The sequence below is a fragment of the Perissodus microlepis genome, chromosome 11 (assembly GCF_051167445.1).
Source record: "Perissodus microlepis isolate ML-2025 ecotype Zambia chromosome 11, ASM5116744v1, whole genome shotgun sequence".
Lineage (NCBI taxonomy): Eukaryota > Metazoa > Chordata > Actinopteri > Cichliformes > Cichlidae > Perissodus > Perissodus microlepis.
The window spans coordinates 320,170-344,033 of NC_140471.1; the positions used below are offsets into that span (position 1 = coordinate 320,170).

The 23,864-nt window shown below is 43.3% G+C and overlaps 2 protein-coding genes across 2 annotated transcripts in view; one reads left to right on the forward strand and one right to left on the reverse strand.

Moving 5' to 3' along the window:
• LOC146376997 (protein NLRC3-like) overlaps positions 1-6,555 on the reverse strand; it is a 38,128-nt gene extending 31,573 nt beyond the window's left edge. Inside the window, exons 1-6 of the mRNA XM_084944981.1 lie at positions 4,777-6,555; positions 3,643-3,774; positions 3,457-3,558; positions 2,442-2,520; positions 2,094-2,280; positions 137-1,937 (exon numbers count right to left, since the gene is read on the reverse strand). Of these exons, the coding sequence (XP_084801107.1) occupies positions 137-1,937; positions 2,094-2,280; positions 2,442-2,520; positions 3,457-3,558; positions 3,643-3,731 (2,258 nt within the window). The 5' untranslated portion in view covers positions 3,732-3,774; positions 4,777-6,555. The remainder of the gene's footprint in view (positions 1-136; positions 1,938-2,093; positions 2,281-2,441; positions 2,521-3,456; positions 3,559-3,642; positions 3,775-4,776) is intronic.
• LOC146376991 (protein NLRC3-like) overlaps positions 1-23,864 on the forward strand; it is a 414,853-nt gene that overhangs the window by 296,659 nt on the left and 94,330 nt on the right. The window lies entirely within an intron of this gene.

Here is a 23,864-nt window from a genome sequence, read left to right on the forward strand (position 1 = left end):
GAAATATTTAAAGTATCATATTTGACTAAGTGACTATTTTTTAATTTTTCTTAAAAGGCAGTGTTCTTTGAACTGAGCACCTCTGATTTATTTCCCATGATTTTAAGAATGAAGAGATGAGTTCATGTTTACTTACAGAGCTTTGTTGGAGGCTTTGACCACTGGCAGCAGCCTCCGAAGAGCCTCCTCTGAAGCAAAGTATTTCTTCAGGTCAAACACATCCAGATCTTTTTCTGATGACAGTAAGATGAAGACCAGAGCTGACCACTGAGCAGGAGACAGTTTATCTGTGGAGAGACTTCCTGATCTCAGGGACTGTTGGATCTCCTCCACTAGAGAACGATCATTCAGTTCATTCAGACAGTGGAACAGATTGATGCTTTTCTCTGCAGACAGATTCTCACTGAGCTTCTTCTTGATGTACTGGACTGTTTTCTTATTGGTCTGTGAGCTACTTCCTGTCTGTGTCAGCAGACCTCGTAGGAGATTCTGATTGGTCTGCAGTGAAAGACCCAGGAGGAAGCGGAGGAACAAGTCCAGGTGTCCATTTGGACTCTGTAAGGCCTTGTTCACAGCACTCTGGTGGAGAGATTGGAGTTTTAGTTTGTTAAATCGTTTAGACCATGTAGAGGTTGTTTGTTGTTGTTCCAGCAGATTGAGTCCAGAGTTGATGAAGGTCAGATGGACATGAAGAGCAGCCAGAAACTCCTGAACACTCAGATGGATGAAGCAGAACCCCTTGTCCTGGTACAGTCCTCTCTCCTCTTTAAAGATCTGTGTGAACACTCCTGAGTACACTGAGGCTGCTCTGATATCGATGCCACACTCTGTCAGGTCTGATTCATAGAAGATCAGGTTTCCTTTCTGCAGCTGATCAAAAGCCAGTTTTCCCAGAGACTCCATCATCTTCCTGCTCTCTGGACTCCAGTGTGGATCTGTCTCAGCTCCTCCATCATACTTGACCTTCTTCACTTTGGCCTGAACCACCAGGAAGTGGATGTACATCTCAGTCAGGGTCTTGGGCAGCTCTCCTCCCTCTCTGGTTTCCAGCACATCCTCCAGAACTGTAGCAGTGATCCAGCAGAAGACTGGGATGTGGCACATGATGTGGAGGCTTCGTGATGTCTTGATGTGGGAGATGATCCTGCTGGCCTGCTCCTCATCTCTGAACCTCTTCCTGAAGTACTCCTCCTTCTGTGGGTCAGTGAACCCTCTGACCTCTGTCACCATGCCAACACAGACAGGAGGGATCTGATTGGCTGCTGCAGGTCGTGTGGTTATCCAGAGGCGAGCAGAGGGAAGCAGTTTCCCCCTGATGAGGTTTATCAGCAGCACATCCACTGAGGTGGACTTTCTAGGGTCAGTTAGGATTGTAGTTTCGTGGAAGTCCAGAGGAAGTCGACACTCATCCAGACCATCAAAGATGAACACAACCTGGAAGTCTTCAAAGCTGCAGATTCCTGCTTCTTTGGTTTCAGTAAAGAAGTGATGAACAAGTCCCACCAAGCTGAACTTTTCCTCTTTCAGCACATTCAGCTCTCTGAAAGTGAATGGAAATATGAACTGGATGTCCTGGTTGGCTTTGTCTTCAGCCCAGTCCAGGGTGTGTTTCTGTGTGAAGACTGTTTTCCCAATGCCAGCCACTCCCTTTGTCAGCACTGTTCTGATTGGTTCATCTCTTCCAGGTGAGGCTTTAAAGATGTCTTCTTGTCTGATGGTTGTTTCTGGTCTGTCTGGTTTCCTGGATGCTGTTTCAATCTGTCTGACCTCATGTTCATCATTGACCTCTGCAGTCCCTCCCTCTGTGATATAGAGCTCTGTGTAGATCTGATTCAGGAGGGTTGGGTTTCCTGCTTTAGCGATGCCCTCAAACACACACTGGAACTTCTTTTTCAGGGTGGATTTAAGGTTACGGTGACAAAATGCAGCTTGAAGTTCTGAAAGAGAAGAAATATGTGGAATATCTTTTGAAAGTGGAAACAAACACTTAATTCCAAAATAACTAATCTTTAAAACATGTTGCTCCATCTCATAAGACATCAGTAAATGTCTCATTTATCCAGCAGCTTAAATCTTTACAGAAATCCTCTTACTGCTCTGCAGACGGTCAGCCAGCTCCTCCTGCTTTATTCTCCTCAGGAAGTCCACTGTGATCTTCACAAATGCCTCTCTGCTGCTGCTCCTCTGACTCTCTAAGCATTCTGGGTAACCTGGACTCAGAACCTTCTGGATCTTCTTCAGCTCATTCTTCACAAAAGTGATGATGTTGTCCTCCAGCAGCTGGAACAGAATATTTATGAATGAGCCAGTCAGACTGAAATCATGGAGCCAAACATCAGATCCATGTTGGACACACTGACAATCCACTGGTCTACAAAGAGCAGCATGGAGATGACTGTGAACAGAACAGATGTAACAGTAGTTGTTGTACATGTACAGACCATAAATATGGAGTCCAGCTGTGTTTGATGCTGCTGGGCAGACTGACCACTGGGAACCTCTGAGCTCTGCTGGTCCACTCTGTGGAGGAACCATGAAGGATTAGATCCACACAGGATAAAGATCCAGGAGTTTCTGCTCAAATAACTTCATCTGAATCAAGTTTGTCAAGTTTTAGACTCTCAGATTCTGAAGATACATTTTCATTTTCATTCTTTGTGTTTATTCTGCATTTACTTCATTATATGGTGTAAACGTCTGTTACAGGCTTAAACATAAAGTTGGAAAAATGTAACTGCAGCTGTTGATCAAGTAATTGTGATTAATCACGATTAATGACAGAAAATTGTGTCATTAATTAGTCATTTTTAATCTACTGACAGCACTAGTGTTCACTCTTGTGCCTCCAACTGTTTTACGCCCTTTCAACACCTTCGTGGTCAAAAGTGTACACGCACAAAATCTACAATAAAATCCTCATGCAGCAATAGGACAGACACACAATCCATTTATCTCTGTGTCTCAAACACACACACGTGTATTCAAAGCCTCGATTTGTTCATATTTCATCTGTTGTGTTTTTATCTGCAGCGTTTTCAGTGTTGGTGCATTTACACCAAAAATGTTTCCATTGATGAATCAGATTGATTTGAATGTGTTTCACACACATCCATACAAATCACTCCCTGGTGGTCACATGACTCTATAACATAACAGGAGTCATGTGACAAGAGTTTCATGCTGTAAAATGTCAAAATGATTGAATGTGGTGGAGTAAAAATGTGAGATATCAACTACTTTTCTTCAATATGAAATGTTTGCAGGGCCTGACAGGAAGTGGACGGATGCTCTGATCACTTCCTGTTTGCTGAAGTGGATTTTCAGTTGTTTAGAAACCAAAGGCTTGTTTTAAAAGACAGTTTAAATGGGACTGAGGGAACGACGTGTTTGTACTGCAGTTTATATCCAACAACATCAAGCAGTTTAATCAAAGAGTTCATGTTACTAACAGCTCACCTCTCTGCAGCAGACACAGGCTGGACTTTAAAATTAAAGGGACGATCTTTAGACCAGTCACTCTGTAAGGACACAGAGCTGGGTGGAGGTCCAGGCTGGTTCCTGTGAATAATGATGGAGCAGTGATGTGAGTGCTGAGCTGTGACATGGAGAAGAGTCGTGGACAGTTAGAGATGGTCATCTCACCTCTGAGCTTTGGTCTGGCTCTCATGTTCCCCACACAGAGTGGTTTTAGAGGGAGGGACTCCCTCCTCTCTGTCCTCACACTGATCCATGCTGCTCAATTCACATCAGCTCACACACACTTTCTACCTTCACCTGCAGAGGAAACACAAATCATTCATGTGCACATCAACTGAAATCCTCCTTTCATCATGTGTGCTGTCCAAATATCAGCTGCTTCTTTCCTGCTTCATCTCAGTGTCAGCTGAATGCAGCCAGACAGCAGTGTGAGGCAGAGGAAGCTGCCATCAGCTGCTCTACTATCAGTCCACTAGATGGAGCCGTGAAGCACACACGATGCATTCACTGGCACACATGATGCATTCACTGGCACACACGATGCATTCACTGACACACACTGATTCACTGTGACTGGAAGCTTCAGTCAGTCCAACACGTGTGAACAACATTTTAAACATTTCAGTGGATCCAGGATTCAAAGAGGATCAGCAGAGTTAAAGCTTCACACTAATTCTTCCTGCTGAGTTTGCAGAGAACTGCACACACACTGATTCACTGCTGATGAGAAGCTTCTTCCATCCAGTAATTCATCATCCATCATCTCTGCTGCTGCTCTCAGTCCTGGACTCTGATCACAAACTAAAAGCAGCTTTTTAACTCGTGTCTGTAAGAACTCTTAGTGTTAGCTTAGCTTTAGCTTAGCGTTAGCATGCTGTGTGGCTAGCTTAGCGTCAGAGCTCTGCAGGTGTCTCGTGTGTAAATATTAATCACAGTGACAGTAAAGGAGGTAAAGGGCTGTGACGTCATCACGTACGCTGCGTCCTCTGTGGGCTCTGAGTGAACTCAAAGTACAAACTACAAGTACACAAACAGGAACGTAGCTCAGAGTGGCGGACACACTCGGCCTCGTTGGTCCAGCTGTGAGTCCGTTACCGTGAACTATGGAGCGGCAGATTTGTGCTGAACTAAGCTGCACACAGCTGATGTTAGCCAGGAAAACATTACACACTGACTTTAATGGAGAGACCGGAAATACAAACACACACAGTTTGTTGTGTGAAGAAATCAAACATGAGCTGAACAAACAGTAAAGTTCCTAAAGACAAACTGTTAAAGGAGGAAACAAAGCAAACTTACAGTTTCTTCACACACCAACAACAAGCTCCACTCCACACCTGGACACTAAACACGGACACACAGGTGAGCTGCTTCCTGGAAGGAGGCGGGGCTCCACCTGAAACTCAGCACAGGTGGGAGGGGCTCAGCTCTGTGTGTGCTGATGTGTTAACTTTAAAAATATGCCGTCTGACTGCTCAGACTGAGTCAGAGTAAAGTTCACATGCTGACGTGTGGAGACATGAAACCTTGTTGTAGCTGCAGGTGTGAACACACTGATCCCAGATCAGCTCTGCTGTATTTGTAACATGAACATTTCTGCTGCAAAGCTTCAAATGTTCAGCATGTTTCTCTGTTTCCAGTCTATAGATCCAGTCACACTTTCTACCTTCACCTGTGCAGTAAAGACTGAGAGCAGAGCTGAAACCAACCGTCCAATCAGTGAGCAGCATCAACACCTGAGCTTCATTCAGACTCTGTTATTGAAGATGTTGTTGGTACAAAGTTCATCTGCTGCTCACATGAATCCATGAAAGATTTATTTCACTGAATGTTTCTTCAAAGCTCATTTCAACCTGTTGAAGTCATGAATGAAAGTGCAGACTGAGAGTGGATCACATGATGTTTAAGGTGTGTCATGTGACATGTTCAGTATTGTCACACATGTCTAGATTGTCCCTGATATCATAACTGCTCAAACACTGATGATTATATTTGAAGAATTATTACTGATGGCAGCAAAGTTTGAATGGAGCTCTCTGTCTGTGCTGATTTGTCGCCCTCTGGAGGTCAAAGCACAAACTGCATGATGTCACTGTAACCACCACAGTGACGGGAAGTGTTTTTATGACTGAAACACTGAAATGATGCTAACGGCTGTCGTTAGGCTCACTGACAGCAGTGCTGATGTGTTCATGTCAAACACTGGCTCAGGTCAGACTCCTTCATCCTTCTCCAACGTGAGGCCGCCCTCAGACCCACAGGAGCTCTGTGTTCAGTGCGTTCCTAAGATACCGACGAGGCCTCCCTTGCGCAAGTAAATCGATCGATCACTGACTGTCTTGTTTTCTTCATGATGAATTAGTCTCTAAACTAGCGGGGCTTGTGGAAACACAGACCCAACAGCCCCACACTCAGAAACATAGATCCACCACTTTCTTTTCTACTGCACTGAGGTGTAGCAGGACAAGCACAGAGGTGAGTCCACTGTCACCACCACTTGTCTTTCCCCAACAATTAGTCCTGTTATTGCGCCTGCTGATGTGGGTGTGGGCAATGAAATGTCTCCATTACCTGTGTTCACACCAGGGTGTGACATTCTACAGGTGATGGTGGCACACTGTTCAGTCTTGGTGTTGGATCCTGATGTGTGGAGCCAGGGCTTTGGCCACAGCTTCTTTCCCCTGTAGACCAAGCCCCTGTAGAACAGGCTGCTTACAGCACCCCCTGGTGGTGTTAAAGTGGAGTAGAGCCATGAGTGAGAGATGATCTCTTTCCTTTGGCTCTGCTGTTTGTCCTCATATGATCCTTCTTCCTGGCAACAGTGGGATGCATAAGTTGGTTGTCATGGTCACTGCAGTGTCCTCTCCTGCTCAGCCAGAACATTGAGACCTCTGATTTCTTGGGGACGGGAATGATGATGAAGGATGTGGGGACCACCAACTGCTTCAGGAAAAGGTTGAAGATGTTGGTCAGCACTAAAACATGACCTGGAACACCCCCAACACATCTGGAGGGCACTGAACTCAGAGAAAGCACCAAGTGTGTAAATCCGTGACTCCATAACCACAGACTGGGCTCTCTTTAAAAGCTAGAGAGGAAATTCTCACTCACTGGGACACCGATCTGCACCACGGAGCGGTCCCATCAAAACATTATCTCAGGACACCACGAGCAACACACTGGAGAGGGGAATCATAGCCAGAGACTCAACTTTGTCTCTGTTTTCTTTGTACTATTGTAGGGTCTTTACCGTACAAAGGAACAAAAACAGAAAGTAAAGAGGCGGGAACAACAATCCTGGGAGACTGCCAACAAGCCGACTGTTTTCTGAAATCACACCCTGCACCGCACTTACGGTGTGTTCACACCGACGCGACCAGAGCGTCAGGTTTACATGTAAAGTTAATGTAGAAGCGTGATGACCCGCGATTGCGAGTCCCGCGAAAATTCGGAAGCAGATTTGCGTCGCGAAAACGCGAGAAACGCACGTCACAGCAGCGCGTTACAGCAGCGCCTCTGGCGCGTTTGACTCGCGAATAAAACCACGCGCGTCACTTTTTGTGTTGCATTTTGTGCACACGCGCGTATCGCGTCTACCGCTCGAGTTGGAAAAATCGGAACTCCAGCGTCAAATCGCAGGGCGACTTCCATTCAGGAGCCTGGTGACGTGGCTCTGACCTAGGTCAAAGGTGCAGATCCAGCCAAAGCCCTTCATTCTTCAATGGAGGGAAGGCTAATCAACGCTGTAGTAAACAACCCGGAGCTGTACGACACCAGCTGCTTTCTGTACCGAGACAGGAATATAAAGGACGAGCTTGGAGGAAGATATGTGAAGAGATCGGGCAACCAGGTGTTGAGACAACGCCGGTCTCTGCGATTCTTTTGGTCCTGGTAGAGATCACTCTGAGATGTTTCCATGTTTTACACAATCCTTTTATTACCCATTATTCTTACAGATGCATCTGGAGATCAGCCCACTGCATTCTTATGCAGTCCTATGCTAAAGGCTGATCTAAAGAACTCCACACAACAGTTACAGTTATAACTTCTGGTCTCCTCCCCCCTACAGTAAACACCCCCACAATGGAAATACACTAGTATAGTGGCCAAGGGTGCTGACACCCTGACCCCCATCTCCTTTTATGGTAGCGCCCGTTTCCCCTTTGTCTGCTCCTCACCCTCAGTAACTCTTGCTACTGTCCTGGGGGTTGATTGTCCTTCTGCCCTGCACCTCAGTTCTTTGTTTCCATCCCAGGCCTATTTTCTATTTTGTATCCTTACACCCATCACCACAATATTATAATGTTGCAAGCAATCACAACTATATTCTCTTTAACTTTGATGTACATTAAGGAATCTATTCTCAACACTGGTAAGTTCATTCATTTCTCTTTTGAAAGTTTTCACTTACCCGGGGAAGCCGCACAAAAGCTAGCAAGCCACCGCTATTTTCCCACTGATGTACAAATACCGTTCTGCTTTTATGCATGTTGTCATATAGGAATTTATTGTTTATTAATAAACAGCACACGGTGTTCATCCGTCACTGCCTCGCTGTTTCGCTGATTTTTTATTGCACCGTACAGCATTGCATTCTGCAGCCTGATTGACAAATCTCCTCCGTGTCGTGTCTCCTGCGCTTGCCAAATTTATCATGTTTGGTTTTGATAACCATCACGTCCAATAGAAAAAACAGCACAAAAACACCCATAACTATGACCTTCATTTGGAAATAGACACCTGCACCGCGAGGGAAAAAGGCGCACGAAAGTGGCAGGCAGATGAAGACAAAACGCGAGTACGGCGAGGACGTCCTTTACGCCGCTGCTCTGCTCTCCACAGTAAATAGAGAAGGGAGACTCTCTCTTCAAACGCTAGTGATGGGTTTAGATTTTATTATTGTCATTTGTATTAGGAAATATTTAACCATATTTGCTTAGAAGTGTATAATCAATTGTGTAGTGATAGGATGTGTGATCTTTAGCAGTCTGCAAAGGCTTGCATTCCAGAACACTCTGGAATGCACACCTACATCCTGGGAGCATGGGAAGAGGTCGTACCTTCTCTTATTGTTTTGTGGTAGGATATCTGTTTTAGTCTAAGTGCCTTTTGTTTAGATGAACTGCTGGACTTCCAGACCAGCAGGTTTAGGGAAGTCTTTATGGGGTCACACTCTGACCCCACACACACACACACACACACACACACACACAGTATTCTTTGTTCACATGTATACCTATGTAAGATGTTATATGTTAATGACCCTATGCATATTCATGTAACCACAATAAAAGGAGTGCTATGGGGAACCTGGCTGAGAGTCTGACGGAGGTTAAGTGGGTGGAACGACACTTGGCTCCAGGCAGGTCTCCCTCATGCATGAGTGACCCAAAGAACTTTGGTGACTTGTGTCTTGCTTTTTGCTGCGTAGCAAATTGTCCTTAACGTTCCAGCGAATAGGTTTACGTTACAAACCTATCAGCTAGCTCGACAGCTGCCATCTAGCAAAGATACCATCTGGCACAACTTCCTCCCACGTTCCTCCCACATTTCCGGTTCACGCGCGTCAAAATTACATATTTCGACACGCGATGAATTCGCGTTGGACATGCGTCGATGTGCGAATTTGCACACGTCAAGTTAGGGGCGTCTATCGCGTTCAGTGTGAACACACCGTAAAATACCACAGCTCTAAGATGGAGGCTGATTAGAAACAGATGGCAGAGCGATCAAGTGCAGGTGAGGCCACAGCTGTGCGGAGGAGCTTCCGGGTGGAAGGCCATCCGAGCCACGCCCTCCCCGGATCCTTACAGACTCACTCTCTGGACGCTCCCTGTTACTCTCCCAGATCTCTTACCCCTCCATGCCTCGCCTGCTCCCACAAAGAAGTAAGACTGTTTTCAAATTCACACTTTTCTCACTGCAGTAATGGCTGGAACACCTGCTAACCCCTGTCTCATCATCATCATCATTTATTTATTTATATAGCACTTTAAAAACACACCTGGTAGACCAAAGTGCTGTACAATACTAATATGCACATAGTAATAAAACCAGACATAGCAATAAAGTTAAAAAACAATAAAAAATGTCAGTTACCCACAGAGTTAAAAGCCAGGGAATAAAAATAGGTTTTTAATAAAGACTTAAAAACTGGCACTGATGTAGCCTGTCTAATATGGAGAGGAAGGTTATTCCAAAGCATCGGCGCTGCAACAGAGAACGCTCGGTCTCCTCTAAGTTTCAGCCGTGACTTTGGGACCGAAAGCAGCAACTGCTCAGCTGACCGAAGGGAACGAGTGGGGACGTGGGGCTTCAACAAGTCAGACAAATAAACAGGTGCCAGACCATTTAGAGATTTAAAAGCCAATAAAAGGACTTTAAAACGGATCCTGAATTCAATTGGAAGCCAGTGTAGAGAGGCCAAAATCGGAGTGATGTGATCAAATTTTCTTCTGCCAGTTAAAAATCGTGGCACAGCATTTTGCACTAATTGCAAGCGTGACAAAGTGCCCTGCCCAACCCCTATTAAAAGAGAATTACAATAATCTAAACGTGAGGTAATAAAGGCATGAATAACACTTTCCAAGTCACGCTTGGAAAGAAAGGGCTTAACCTTTGATAAACGTCTGAGGTGATAAAATGCTGATTTTACCACCCCGTTTACATGGTCATCAAAGGTAAGTGCAGAATCAATTTTAACTCCGAGATTTGTGATCGAACTCTTTAGTTGGGAAGTCAAAGCTGCAAGATCAACATCCAGAGTATGAGAAGAACGATTTGGGCCAAATAAAATTGCTTCTGTCTTCCGATCATTAAAATTTAAAAAGTTTTTTGCCATCCATGCTTTGACATCAGTAAGGCAGTCAAGCAGAGGTCCAGTTGGGAGACTATCAGAATGACTAAAAGGTAAGTAGAGCTGGCGGTCATCTGCGTATAGATGGAATGGCACTTTATGCTTTCGGAAAATCGCGCCAAGAGGCAAAAGGTACAGTGAAAACAATAACGGCCCAAGAATAGATCCCTGTGGCACACCCCAAAGCAGAGGGGCCACAGAGGATTCACAGAGGGGCCACAGTTTTCTCTGGTCCCCTCCCCAATCAGACCAGGAGTGACATGTTTAGCCGCATGTTCTCCTTAAATTGCTGGCTGTCTGAGTGGTGTCCCAGAAACTATGTGGGCTTCATAGATAATTGGCAAACCTTCTGGAGGAAACCTGGTCTTGTTAGGAGAGACGGCATCCATCCCACTTTGGATGGAGCAGCTCTCATTTCTAGAAATATGGACAAATTTATTAAACCCCCCAAAATATGACTATCCAGAGTTGGGACCAGGAAGCAGAGTTGCAGTCTTACACGCCTCTCTGCAGCTTCTCTCCTCCTGCTACCCCCCCAAAAACCCATCTCCATAGAGACTGTGTCAGCTTCCAAAAAGACAAAAAACAAACTAAAAACCAGCAACAAACAACTTAAACATAAACAATCAAAAAGAAAGAACAATACAGTATCCACATCTGAACCAAAGAGTAAAACAGTGAAATGTGGATTATTAAATATTAGGTCTCTCTCCTCCAAGTCTCTGTTAGTACATGACTTAATAATTGATCAACAAATTGATTTACTCTGCCTTACAGAAACCTGGTTGCAGCAGGATGATTATGTTAGTTTAAATGAATCAACACCCCCGAGTCATTCTAACTACCAGAAACCTCGAAGCACAGGCCGAGGGGGCGGTGTGGCAGCAATTTTTCACACCAGCCTATTAATTAATGAAAGACCAAGACAGACTTTTAATTCATTTGAAAGCCTGATGCTTAACATTGTCCACCCCAGCTGTGAAACTCAGAAACCAGTCTTACTTGTTATCATCTATCGTCCACCTGGGCCCTACACAGAGTTTCTGTCTGATTTCTCAGACTTTATATCTAATTTAGTTCTGAGCTCAAATAAAATAATTATTGTGGGTGATTTTAACATCCATGTAGATGCTAAAAATGACAGCCTCAACATGGCATTTAGTCTGTTATTAGACTCAATTGGCTTCTCTCAAAATGTAAAAGAACCCACCCACCACTTTAATCACACTCTAGATCTTGTTTTAACATATGGCATAGAAACTGAACATTTAACAGTGTTTCCTGAAAACCCTCTCCTGTCTGATCATTTCCTGATAACATTTACATTTACAATAATTGATTACACAGCAGTGGAGAGTAGATTTTATCAAAGTAGATGTCTTTCTGAAAGCGCTGTAACTAAGTTTAAGAATATAATCCACCCACTGTTATCATCTTCAATGCCCTGTACCAACACAGAGCAGAGCAGCTATCTGAACGCTACCCCAACAGAGGTTGATTATCTTGTTAATAATTTCACCTCCTCACTACGTACGACTCTGGATACTGTAGCTCCAGTGAAAACTAAGGTCTCTAATCAGAAGTACCTGACTCCGTGGTATAATTCTCAAACACGTACCCTAAAGCAGATGACTCGTAATCTGGAGAGGAAATGGCGTGTCACAAATTTAGAGGATCATCATTTAGCCTGGAGAAATAGTTTGCTGCTTTATAAGAAAGCCCTCCGCAAAGCCAGAACATCTTACTATTCATCACTGATTGAAGAAAATAAGAACAACCCCAGGTTTCTCTTCAGCACTGTAGCCAGGCTGACAAAGAGTCAGAGCTCTGTTGAGCCAACCATCCCTTTAACGTTAACTAGTAATGACTTCATGAACTTCTTCACAAATAAAATTTTTATCATTAGAGAAAAAATTACCAGTAATCATCCCACAGATGTAATATTATCTACAGCTACTCTTAGTACCATTGATGTTAAGTTAGACTTTTTTTCTCCAATTGATCTTTCTGAGTTAACTTCAATAATTACTTCCTCCAAACCATCAACGTGTCTTTTAGACCCCATTCCTACAAAACTGCTCAAAGAAGTCCTGCCATTGATTAATTCTTCGATCTTAAATATGATCAACCTATCTCTAATGGTTGGCTATGTACCACAGGCCTTCAAGCTGGCTGTGGTTAAACCTTTACTCAAAAAGCCATCTCTAGACCCAGCAGTCTTAGCTAATTATAGGCCAATCTCCAACCTTCCTTTCATATCAAAAATCCTTGAAAGAGTAGTTGTCAAACAGCTAACAGATCATCTGCAGAGGAATGGTTTATTTGAAGAGTTTCAGTCAGGTTTCAGAGCTCATCACAGCACAGAAACAGCTTTAGTGAAGGTTACAAATGATCTTCTTATGGCCTCTGACAGTGGACTCACCTCTGTGCTTGTCCTGCTAGACCTCAGTGCAGCGTTCGATACTGTCGACCATAATATCCTATTAGAGCGATTAGAACATGCTGTAGGTATTACAGGTACTGCACTGCAGTGGTTTGTATCATATCTATCTAATAGACTCCAATTTGTGTATGTAAATGGAGAGTCCTCTTCACACACTGAGGTTAATTATGGAGTTCCACAGGGTTCAGTGCTAGGACCAATTCTGTTTACATTATACATGCTTCCCTTAGGCAGCATCATTAGAAGACATAGCATACATTTTCACTGCTATGCAGATGACACCCAGCTCTATCTGTCCATGAAGCCAGATAACACACACCAATTAGTTAAACTGCAGGAATGTCTTAAAGACATAAAGACCTGGATGGCCGCTAACTTTCTGCTTCTTAATTCAGATAAAACTGAGGTTATTGTACTCGGCCCTGAAAATCTTAGAAATATGGTATCTAACCAGATTCATACTCTGGATGGCATTACCTTGGCCTCCAGTAACGCTGTGAGGAACCTTGGAGTCATTTTTGACCAGGACATGTCCTTCAACGCACATATTAAACAAATATGTAAGACTGCTTTCTTCCATTTGCGCAACATCTCTAAAATTAGAAATATCCTGTCTCAGAGTGACGCTGAAAAACTAGTTCATGCATTTATTACTTCCAGGCTGGACTACTGTAATTCATTATTATCAGGATGTCCAAAAAACTCACTGAAAAGCCTTCAGCTAATCCAAAATGCTGCAGCAAGAGTTCTGACAGGGACTAGAAGGAGAGAGCATATTTCTCCTGTTTTGGCTTCCCTTCATTGGCTTCCTGTTAAATCCAGAATTGAATTCAAAATCCTGCTCCTCACATACGAGGTCCTAAATAATCAGGCCCCATCTTATCTTAATGACCTTGTAGTACCATATCACCCTATTAGAGCACTTCGCTCTCGCTCTGCAGGCCTACTTGTTGTTCCTAGAGTATTTAAAAGTAGAATGGGAGGCAGAGCCTTCAGTTTTCAGGCCCCTCTTCTGTGGAACCAGCTTCCAGTTTGGATTCGGGAGACAGAAACTATCTCTACTTTTAAGATTAGGCTTAAAACTTTCCTTTTTGCTAAAGCATATAGTTAGGGCTGGACCAGGTGACCCTGAATCCTCCCTTAGTTATGCTGCAATAGACGTAGGCTGCCGGGGGATTCCCATGATGCATTGAGTTTTTCCTTTCCAGTCACCTTTCTCACTCACTATGTATTAATAGACCTCTCTGCATTGAATCATATCTGTTATTAACCTCTGTCTCTCTTCCACAGCATGTCTTTTATCCTGTCTTCCTTCTCTCACCCCAACCGGTCGCAGCAGATGGCCGCCCCTCCCTGAGCCTGGTTCTGCCGGAGGTTTCTTCCTGTTAAAAGGGAGTTTTTCCTTCCCACTGTCGCCAAAGTGCTTGCTCATAGGGGGTCATATGATTGTTGGGTTTTTCTCTGTATCTATGAAGCGCCTTGAGGCGACTTTTGTTGTGATTTGGCGCTATATAAATAAAATTGAATTGAATTGAATTGAATTGAGAGGATGAAGCCGACCCCAACTTAACACAAAAGGTCCTATTTAAAAGATAGGACTTTAACCACAAAAGTGCCGAACCAGAAATTCCCACACAGTGCTGCAAGCGGGAGATCAGCAAATCGTGATCCACAGTGTCAAATGCAGCTGTCATGTCCAACAAGACCAGCACTGCATATTTACCATGGTCTGTCGCTATCAGGATGTCATTCATAACTTTTACGAGGGCTGTCTCCGTTCTGTGAAATGGCTTAAAGCCGGACTGAAAGATTTCTGACAATTTAGATTCATTCAAGTAGTCCATCAACTGAGTATAAACAACCCTTTCCAGAATCTTACTAAGAAAGGGAAGCTTAGAGATGGGTCTAAAATTTGATATGACTGAACTGTCTAAGCCTGGTTTCTTAAGTAAAGGATGTATGACTGCATGCTTAAATTCCCTAGGTACTTGACCAGACAAAAGACTAGTATTAATAATGTTCAGAATGTGTGGTCCGATGATAGGAAATACCTTTTTAAGAAAACGGGGAGGAACAACGTCATTTGGAGAGCCACACGGTTTAGCATTCAACACAAGTTTCTCTAAATCAGATAAAACAATTGGTAGAAAAGCAGAGAACAGACTTGAGCAAGAACCATGCATGGCTGGGTCAGCAATAGGTAGAGTCGGAGGTCTCAAACTAGCAACCTTTTCCACAAAATAATTAAGAAACTTATTGCACATAACCGCAGAAGAGTGCAAAAGAATATAACCTTCCGGATTAAGTACAGGATTTATAGTGTTATATAGAACACGAGGGTTATGCGAGCTGGCAGCAATAAGTTGAGAAAAATAGGAGTGCTTGGCAGCATTTACTGCTCTCTGATAGACTTTCCAGCTAGTCTTAAGAGCTTCCATAGAGACGCACAGCCTATCTTTTTTCCACCGTCTTTCACATCTTCTACATTCTTTTCTAGCGGCTCTGGTAAAATCAGTTAGCCAAGGACTAGCCTTTGGCTTGCATTGTCTGAATATAAAAGGAGCGACAGCGTCGAGGACAGATTTACAAGCAGAATCCAAACAAGAAACTAATCCAGCTGAGGTGGACAACTCAGGAGGATAAGAAATAAATTGGTCAAACAATATGGAAAACCGCTCGGCAGTATCTGAGCCAAAAGCACGATAACATCGAGCAGGTACAGCACGCTTAAGAACAGGATTAAAAAGAACAATATCACATAAAATAGGCATATGGTCAGAGAACACCGCATCCTCGACGGGTACGTTATGGACCGATAAACCATGTGATAAAACCAAGTCCAGTGTGTGACCACGTTCTTGAGTGGCACCTTTAACAGACTGAACAAAGTTAAAAGAGTTCACTAAGTCCAGAAAGTCCTTAGCCAGGGGCTTCCCCGGGCAGCAGACGTGTATATTAAAATCACCAAGTAAAAGGATCTGGTCATACCGTGATGCACAGTCAGCAAGAAACTCTGAGAACTCGGATAAAAACTCCTTATTATATTTTGGGGCCGATAAACAATCGCACACAACAGCGAAGATGAGTGGCCAAGTTCGCACAAACAGAGTTCTGGTGTGGCGTGTTGATGGGGATAGCTGCTTAAAGTCAAGATGTGCCTTAAAAACAACAGCTAGCCCTCCTCCGCGACCAGAAACTCTCGGAACACTAAAGAAGGCACAGCCAGCCGGCAGTAATTCAGAAAAAGCACTTAACTCACCGGGTGGAATCCAAGTTTCAGTCAAGCAGAGAAAATCCAGCGCATGGGAAGAGAAAAAATCCTTCAAAATGAATGTCTTATTTGCCACCAATCTGGCGTTAATTAATCCCAACCTGAGAGGAATTTGCTCGGGAGCTTCCGAGGCGGTAACAACCAGATCCACAGGTCGGAGGTTTGTTCGGTCCACTCCACGCCAACGCAGATGTCGGAGAGGAGAGGGTTTTGCAGAACCCTTCTCGAGAGATCCCACAACAGGAACCAAGCAGGAGTCCACCAGGTCCAAAGCACGCAACGGCACCAAGAGTTGCGGGCAGGATCGACAAATTGAGCAAAGCTCATGAGGAAAACAAGAGATCCTGAGTCTCAGTTTGACAAGGCGACCTCCACGGTTACCCCGTCTCCTGCGTCGCTTCCGCACATCCAGTGGCAATGGTAAGGAGCGCCAGTGAGGTGGTGTTACTTGTTGTTAATCGGGAGGCTGAAAGCCTTGGTTGTCATTTCCAAACCGAGCTAAAGCTTGGGTAGATAAGCCTATTTCCAATAATGTCTGGCGATCATAAAACAATGTAGGGCTGACATGTTGCACAAAATTGACTAAAAACAATAAAATAAAACAAATAGAAGAGAGCGATAGATGGCATGCCAAACACACAGGCGCCATCTTCCTTTCTCGCCATGAATCAATTTAAACTCAAGTTATGAGTTTAAATAAATTGTTAATCATGATCTTTTCCCTCTGGGCACTTTCACTTGGCCTTGGGATGCTTTGACTGAGCTACACTGTATGTGTCAAAAGTTGTAAATAACCAAAGTCTTGAACTGGGAGTGATTTGGTTGTATTATTGGTTTGTTTGTTGGTGATATATTTCCATGTAGATGAATGAAGAGAGATTCATTCTTACCTTTTCAAAATGACTGTGAGGTCCAGCACGTCTGTGCTTTTCTGCCTCTTCCTGCCATCACCCCAGTGATTTTCCCTCGGTCTGAAATCTCACCTGATCTTGTGTAATTGTGAGCCATCTGCCTTTAAGGCAGCAAACCACTCTTACTAGACTGTATCACATCATCTCAACAAGAACTGAGACGTGTTCAGTAGTTAAGTGTCATGCAGATCGTATATGATTTAATTATGTTCATTTCAGAAACATGTTTTCTTCAAACTCCTGTAAATGTAACAAGCATCCAGTTTCTCTTTTTTGAGTGATTAAGAAGAACAAACAGAGTGTTTCTATATGGAAACACTCTGATTGTTCTTCAGTCCATCGTCTGATTAACCTGACGTTCATATTTCTGAGTGGAACTAAATGTTCCTCCATCATTTCTGTTCTCTCTGTATTCAAGTGCAACATTTGGACTTCTGTTGTTTCTGTTTGATAACTTTAAGTATTAAAAAACAAACCCAGTCTTCCACGTGTCACTTTACACCTGATCCCAGTGATATTTCATTCATTTCTGATAGTCCAATGGTGTCCATTTATCTGTGCTTAGAGAATTAAAGGCAAACAGTGTTCTGTAAACTTCATTTATAACTTTAATTCTGTGCCAGTAGCTCCTTAATATGACTTTAGTTTGATCAACCTGCAGCAGGTTTCTGCTCAGACTCTGCCACACACACATGTTCTGACCCTGCTGATTCCTGCAGGTCATTTAAAGGAGAGCAGCCTGTGAGTTTGAAGAAAAAAGAACATTTTGGGTCAGATTTACTAACGTCTGCAGCAGCACAAAGACTTCTTTAGATGGTAAAAAGCTGATGGATTTACTGACGAGGCTCAGAGTCAGTTTGGGAATGAAAGCTGTGGACACGAGGATTTTTGTGTCCTTATGTGTTTGTAAGAGTTTCACTTTCAGGAGGAGAAGATTTAAACGAGTCACACAAATGTGAACTACAACGTCTGTGACAAACAATTTATGCAAACTGCATGAAATCTGACCTGAAGAAATCCAGTCTTCTGCCTGTTGTGGTTGTGACAGCTGCTCGTAGGAGAGTTTGTTTGTAGGAGGTGGAGATGTTCTCAGAACGAGTGCGTAATTGTCTCTTTGTGTAGACGCTAAAAGCTGTGAGCCAAAACTCTCTGCTCTGAAACTCTTCACTCAGTCCTCACGCTGAGAGTTTAGAGGCTGAACTTCTTGTTCCTCCATAACACTGTTTTCATGAAACAGCAGAAATGAGCTTCTGTTTCTCAGCAGTGCGCACACAGAGAGCCACTCCTCTCTGCTCAGTCTGAACAAATCAAAGTGAAACATCAGTGAAAACACAGCTGCTGATGAAACTGTGTCAGATTAATGCCTCAATGTTTCACTGTGAGGATAAAAAATACATAAAAATGATTTAAAGAAGTAGGAGGCAGATTTTCACAATAAGAGCACTTTGTTTTTAATTCAGTTAATGTCAAACTGTCATCAATATCTCTGTGTTGTCTCCGTCTCCGAGCAGATTCAGGCATTACTCAAATAATAAAGGCTTTTTATTACTATTATACTTTTCATTAGTCTCCAGGTTGATGATTATAAACAGAATTATTAAAGTTTTTATCATTTCAGGCTGAAAATCAACATGAATTTGGTTCTAATCAAAGAAGCTCCTTTAATGTGTGTCATTAAAATACTCACACAGACTTAAAAAGGCGACATTAACATTAAAACAAATGAAAGAAGCTTCAGCTGAGAGCTTCATGCAGTCATCATAAGCAGCTCATAGCAGTCACAGCTCTTTATTACGCAGCTTTGCAGGAATTAAAGTGGCTGAAGTGTCAGAGTTTGTGTGAGAAGCTGCTTTATGGACAGCTGTACACACTTCTTTATTATTTCTTCATGAATCAAACACAGGTTTGTATGTAGATGATTTAAAGTGTGTCGTTGTGCAGTTAAAGCTGTTTGTGTGACGCCCTGACCTCCTGTCAATAAAACAGCCAATCAGATCAATCAGAGAGAGGGCAGGAAGCGTTGTGTGAACAAGGAAACAGTGATGATGATGAACATAAAGATCCTCTGATGACGTGTTTGTGTTTCCTGTTACAGTAACGCTTGTTCATCTGTTGCTCTCCTACACTTTCCTATAAATAAAGGAGAAAACGTCCATTTAGTTTCATTTCCTAAAGCTCAGAGTTACACTTCACATTCCTGCAGTCACATCAAAAAGCTTCACTTTGGTTCAACATCTACATGTTAACATGAAACACTGAGAGGCTGCAGAACATCTGCACTTTGACCCAAACTGTTATAGCCAGAATATTTTATTTTATTTATTTATATTCTGCCTATTAGCTTAGCACAACAACAACAACAACAAAAAGGCGCTCTCTCACCCAGGAAACACGCAGAGAGAGAGAGCGTCACCCTGTAAGCATGGCAACCGTAATGCTGCCGCCTGGAACATAAGAACATCACAGCTGTCAAACAAAACCCAAACAGTCCTGACCCGCCACAATATGAAAACAGGGAAGTACCGCCGTGTAATATATGTGTGTATATATATATATATATATATATATATATATATATATCGTGATCAGGTACCCTGCTGGGGTAATAGGCTGGCCAAAGGAGGAGATAGAAGCCACTGACATAAAGACAAGAAAGCTCCTTACCATGCATGGAGGGTTTCACCCCAAGTCCAGCACCCTGAGGCTGTACGCTAAGCGGAAGGAAGGGGGCCGGGGACTGGTGAGTGTCAGCACCACAGTCCAGGATGAGACAACGAACATCCAAGAATACATTGGGAAGATGGCCCCAACTGACCGAGTGCTCAGTGAATACCTCAGGCAGCAGAAACCCAAGAAAGAGGAGGGAGACGAGGAACCATCATGGAAGGACACGGCCCTGCACGGTTTGTACCACCGGCAGATAGAGGAGGTGGCTGATATCCAGAAATCCTACCAGTGGCTGGACAAAGCTGGACTGAAAGACAGCACAGAGGCACTAATCATGGCAGCACAAGAACAAGCTCTGAGTACAAGATCCACAGAGGCTGGGGTCTATCACACCAGGCAAGACCCCAGGTGCAGGCTGTGTAAAGATGCCCCTGAGACAATCCAGCACATAACAGCAGGGTGCAAGATGCTAGCAGGCAAGGCATACATGGAACGCCATAACCAAGTGGCCGGCATAGTGTACAGGAACATCTGTGCCGAGTATAACCTGGAAGTCCCGAGGTCAAAATGGGAGACGCCCCCAAGGGTGGTGGAGAATGACCGAGCTAAGATCCTGTGGGACTTCCAGATACAGACGGACAAAATGGTGGTGGCTAACCAACCGGACATAGTGGTGGTAGACAAACAGAAGAAGACGGCCGTAGTGATCGATGTAGCGGTTCCCAATGACAGCAACATCAGGAAGAAGGAACACGAGAAGCTGGAGAAATACCAAGGGCTCATATATATATATGTGTGGATATATATATATATATATATATATATTTATATTCATATCATCGTGATGTTGTTTATTCTATTGCTCTAGTCTTCTTCTGCTTGTTTTCTCATTTTTCTTTCTCAACAGGTGATCCAGGTGATTGATAGATGTATTTTTTGTCTGTTTGTTATGTTTGTTTTTTGTTTTTTGCCCTTTATCACCGTCCCTCTTCCCCGCTGTTTTTCTTTCCCTCTTTCTTTTCCCCAGTCAAGTCTGTCCCGTATTTAACAAGTGAAAATAAAATAAACGATAAAAGGTGAATCAAATAGACCATTTGGTAAAGTAAATCCGTTGGGCATCTTTCTTCGTCTTTAGACAATAATTCTGATGGCAAAAGAGCCAAACGGGACAGGCAAAAAAACTATATAATTATTTTCCTCCAATCAGGACTTTTCACTTGCAGAAATGGTCCTGTGTGATTTCTAGGCTGTGATATAAAAACTAGTTCCTAATGGCAGCGATTCACTCAGTAAACATGTGTTTCCTTCACCAACCTCACACACAGATCCAATAAGATCAGGAAGTGGGCAGTATAGTACAATATGTGTTATTTTGTGCTGCACTGCCCAAACTAAAGATCTGCTGAAGTGTTGGAAATGATTCAGATGTTTATTTTGGACGATACAGCAGAAGATCAGACATGAAAGTGGAGATAACACAGAAGACCTGCAGCAAAGGGTCAGAGGTCAGACTGGGCCCCTGGATTCAACAATGAGCCAATGATCATCAAGCAGTGACTAAAGCAGAGCCCTGACGTTCTGACATTCATCACACAGTTAGAACAAATGTCTGCTGATGACTTCATCTCATGAAATGACTGATAGATGTCAGTTCATTGATCAGCTGAGCTGCTGCTGCTGATCTTCATCGTCACAGAAACATTCACCTTGTTTCAATCAGTAAATAACTCCCACGACTCTCAGTTTGAACTGTTCCCACTCAAAATGCTGTGAGAACAATGATCACTGTAGAACTTCACAAACATCACGTGTTGTTTTCCACATGTAAGATCAGCAAACACACAGAAACTTCCTGTTGCCACACACGGCCTCTAAAATCTCTTCCACGGTTTCTGTCTGAAGTCCACTCTCTGTGTCGGATCCACAGGAAACAACAAGATCTTATTAACATGGTTTTCAATGTGTCTCCTTACAAAAAGTCCAACCAATGAACAAATGTGTGTATTTGTGGAGGCCGAACAAAAGTGTGACACATTTCTCTGTTTCTATAAACTGGAGTCAAACACAAACATGAAGAGTTTCACTGACAGACTCCAAAATGCCCCCGCAGTGAATCAAAGGGAAATCCTACAGTGTGGCCAGAGAAGCTTAATGGCTCCAACATCAACACATCCACAATGTTGGATCCAGTTCTACCTCACAGAGTTACTAAGACACACCCTCTGCCAGCATTACAACAGCTCCACCTGCTCCACCTGCCTCCTCAGCATCTGTACACCTGAAGAGAAAAGAAAGGCTCCAACAGCTCAAATCTACAAAGGATTCATGAAGTTTCATCCAACAATAACATGTTTGCCTTCCACAGTGTGCTGTTAGACACCACTGTACCTCTGCCATCTCAAAAAGAGCAGCTTGGGAACATTTTGGCTCCAAACACTTTGTGTTTAAGTTCCTAATCTTTGTTTTCTTTGTGAAGCCGACAACATCTGGAGCTTTTTCACTCATAGAAACATCATTTTGTTCTTTAGATGACAGCAGATTGGGACTGAATAATCAATCACTATCAAACCAATAAAGACAAACATGCTGATTTTACAGGAACTTTGTTGGAGAAGCTGTAAAGACATGAAACTGGTGGAGATCCCAAACCAGTTGATAGTGCTGGTTATTCCAAATAAAGCTGTTTCCATTTGAGATGAAATGACTTTCTGTCCTGATATATAATAAAGATGTTGTTGTTTTTGAGCCCCTGTATTAAAAGTAGATCCAGTTTAAAGTCAGCTTGAGTTTGATGTCTTTATGTCAAAGCTGCTCATGATGTTGAGCTGCTGATGGAATAAAAACAGTGAAAAATCTCCTCAATATAAAAGCATGTAGTCCAGACTTAAATGTAGCCTGTTGTTAGCTGAGGTCCACACACAGTGTTTGACAGTGTAAACTGTGTGAAAGGGCTGCTGGTGGAGCTCACTAGGATGAGCAGGTGACCATGTGCCACGAGGTGGAGAGCAGCTGGCCTGGCTTTGATTCTGACCCGGGCCACGCCCCCTTTCTCTCTGCTTTGCTGTCACTTATCTTCACTGCTCTGTCCAATAAAGCTGAAAAAGGCCCCGAATCAAAGAAATCTGCTGCAGCCTCTGAAATGTCTTCTGTTTCCTTCCCGACGGCTTTTTCACCGTCAGCCCATCAGACAGTCCAGCAGCATTTATGATGATGTCATGATGTTGAAGAGGCTGCTATGGTGGCCTCCCATGACCCCCAGCCTCATCACAGCTGAGATGCAGACATTTGAAAACATTCAGCAGACAACTGAATAACAGTCCAACACAACAGTCTGTGTGCAGACACACACTGACCTTTCATATAGTCAAAGGAGTCAATCAAACACAGCTGGTTGAGTCATTTCTCTGTGAGTCTAAAGTGAATCTAGTATTTGAAAGTCCACTTCCTGTATTTGTTGTTGAAGACTTCTTCAGCTTCTTCTCAAGGACATCAGCTGCTTGTGTGGCAGCAGAGGCAGTTAAGAAGCTTCCTGAGAAACACTGAACAGTGAGTTCACTGTGGCATATGACAAATTCAGCTTTCTATGTGCAGATGTGTCTGTGTCAACCTTTCAAATGCTGTTGAATCCAAAACATCAGCGGCTCCTTGGCTGCTCACTTCATGCACTTCTGTCTTTGTGACAGTCCAATGACATCACAGCCGTTTCCACCCCCAGTGTCTCAGGACTGGACACCTTTAAACATGTCGAGGATCAAACAGCCGTCCAGCTAAACACACATGAAACTATCAAAGCTGACAATCATTCCAATAACATCTAATGGTGCATATATATAGACACAGCACTACAAGGAAATGGCTCTCAGCATCTGGCTGTGGGAACAAATGAGTCCCTGTTTGTGTTCAGATTGTGTGCATGTTTTAGACGTGTGTCACATGTAGAAACACAACAATCCCACAATGACACAAAGATTTGACACAACTGTGCAGCTGTAAGTTGTTTCTAATGATTCGTTGAAGCTCTTCTAACATTCTGGAGACGATCAGTACATGAATCTGTTCAACACGACAACAATTTGACTTCAATGTGAACGTTTGCCATTAAATAACCTTCTTCATCCAGCTGACAGCATCCTTCATCCTATGATATGAACAGTTCCTCCTGTTGATGACAAACCTCTGACATGATCTGCTTGAGGAGCTTTTTCATGTGAAGCTCTCTGAGCTCAGGGCTAAGTTGCT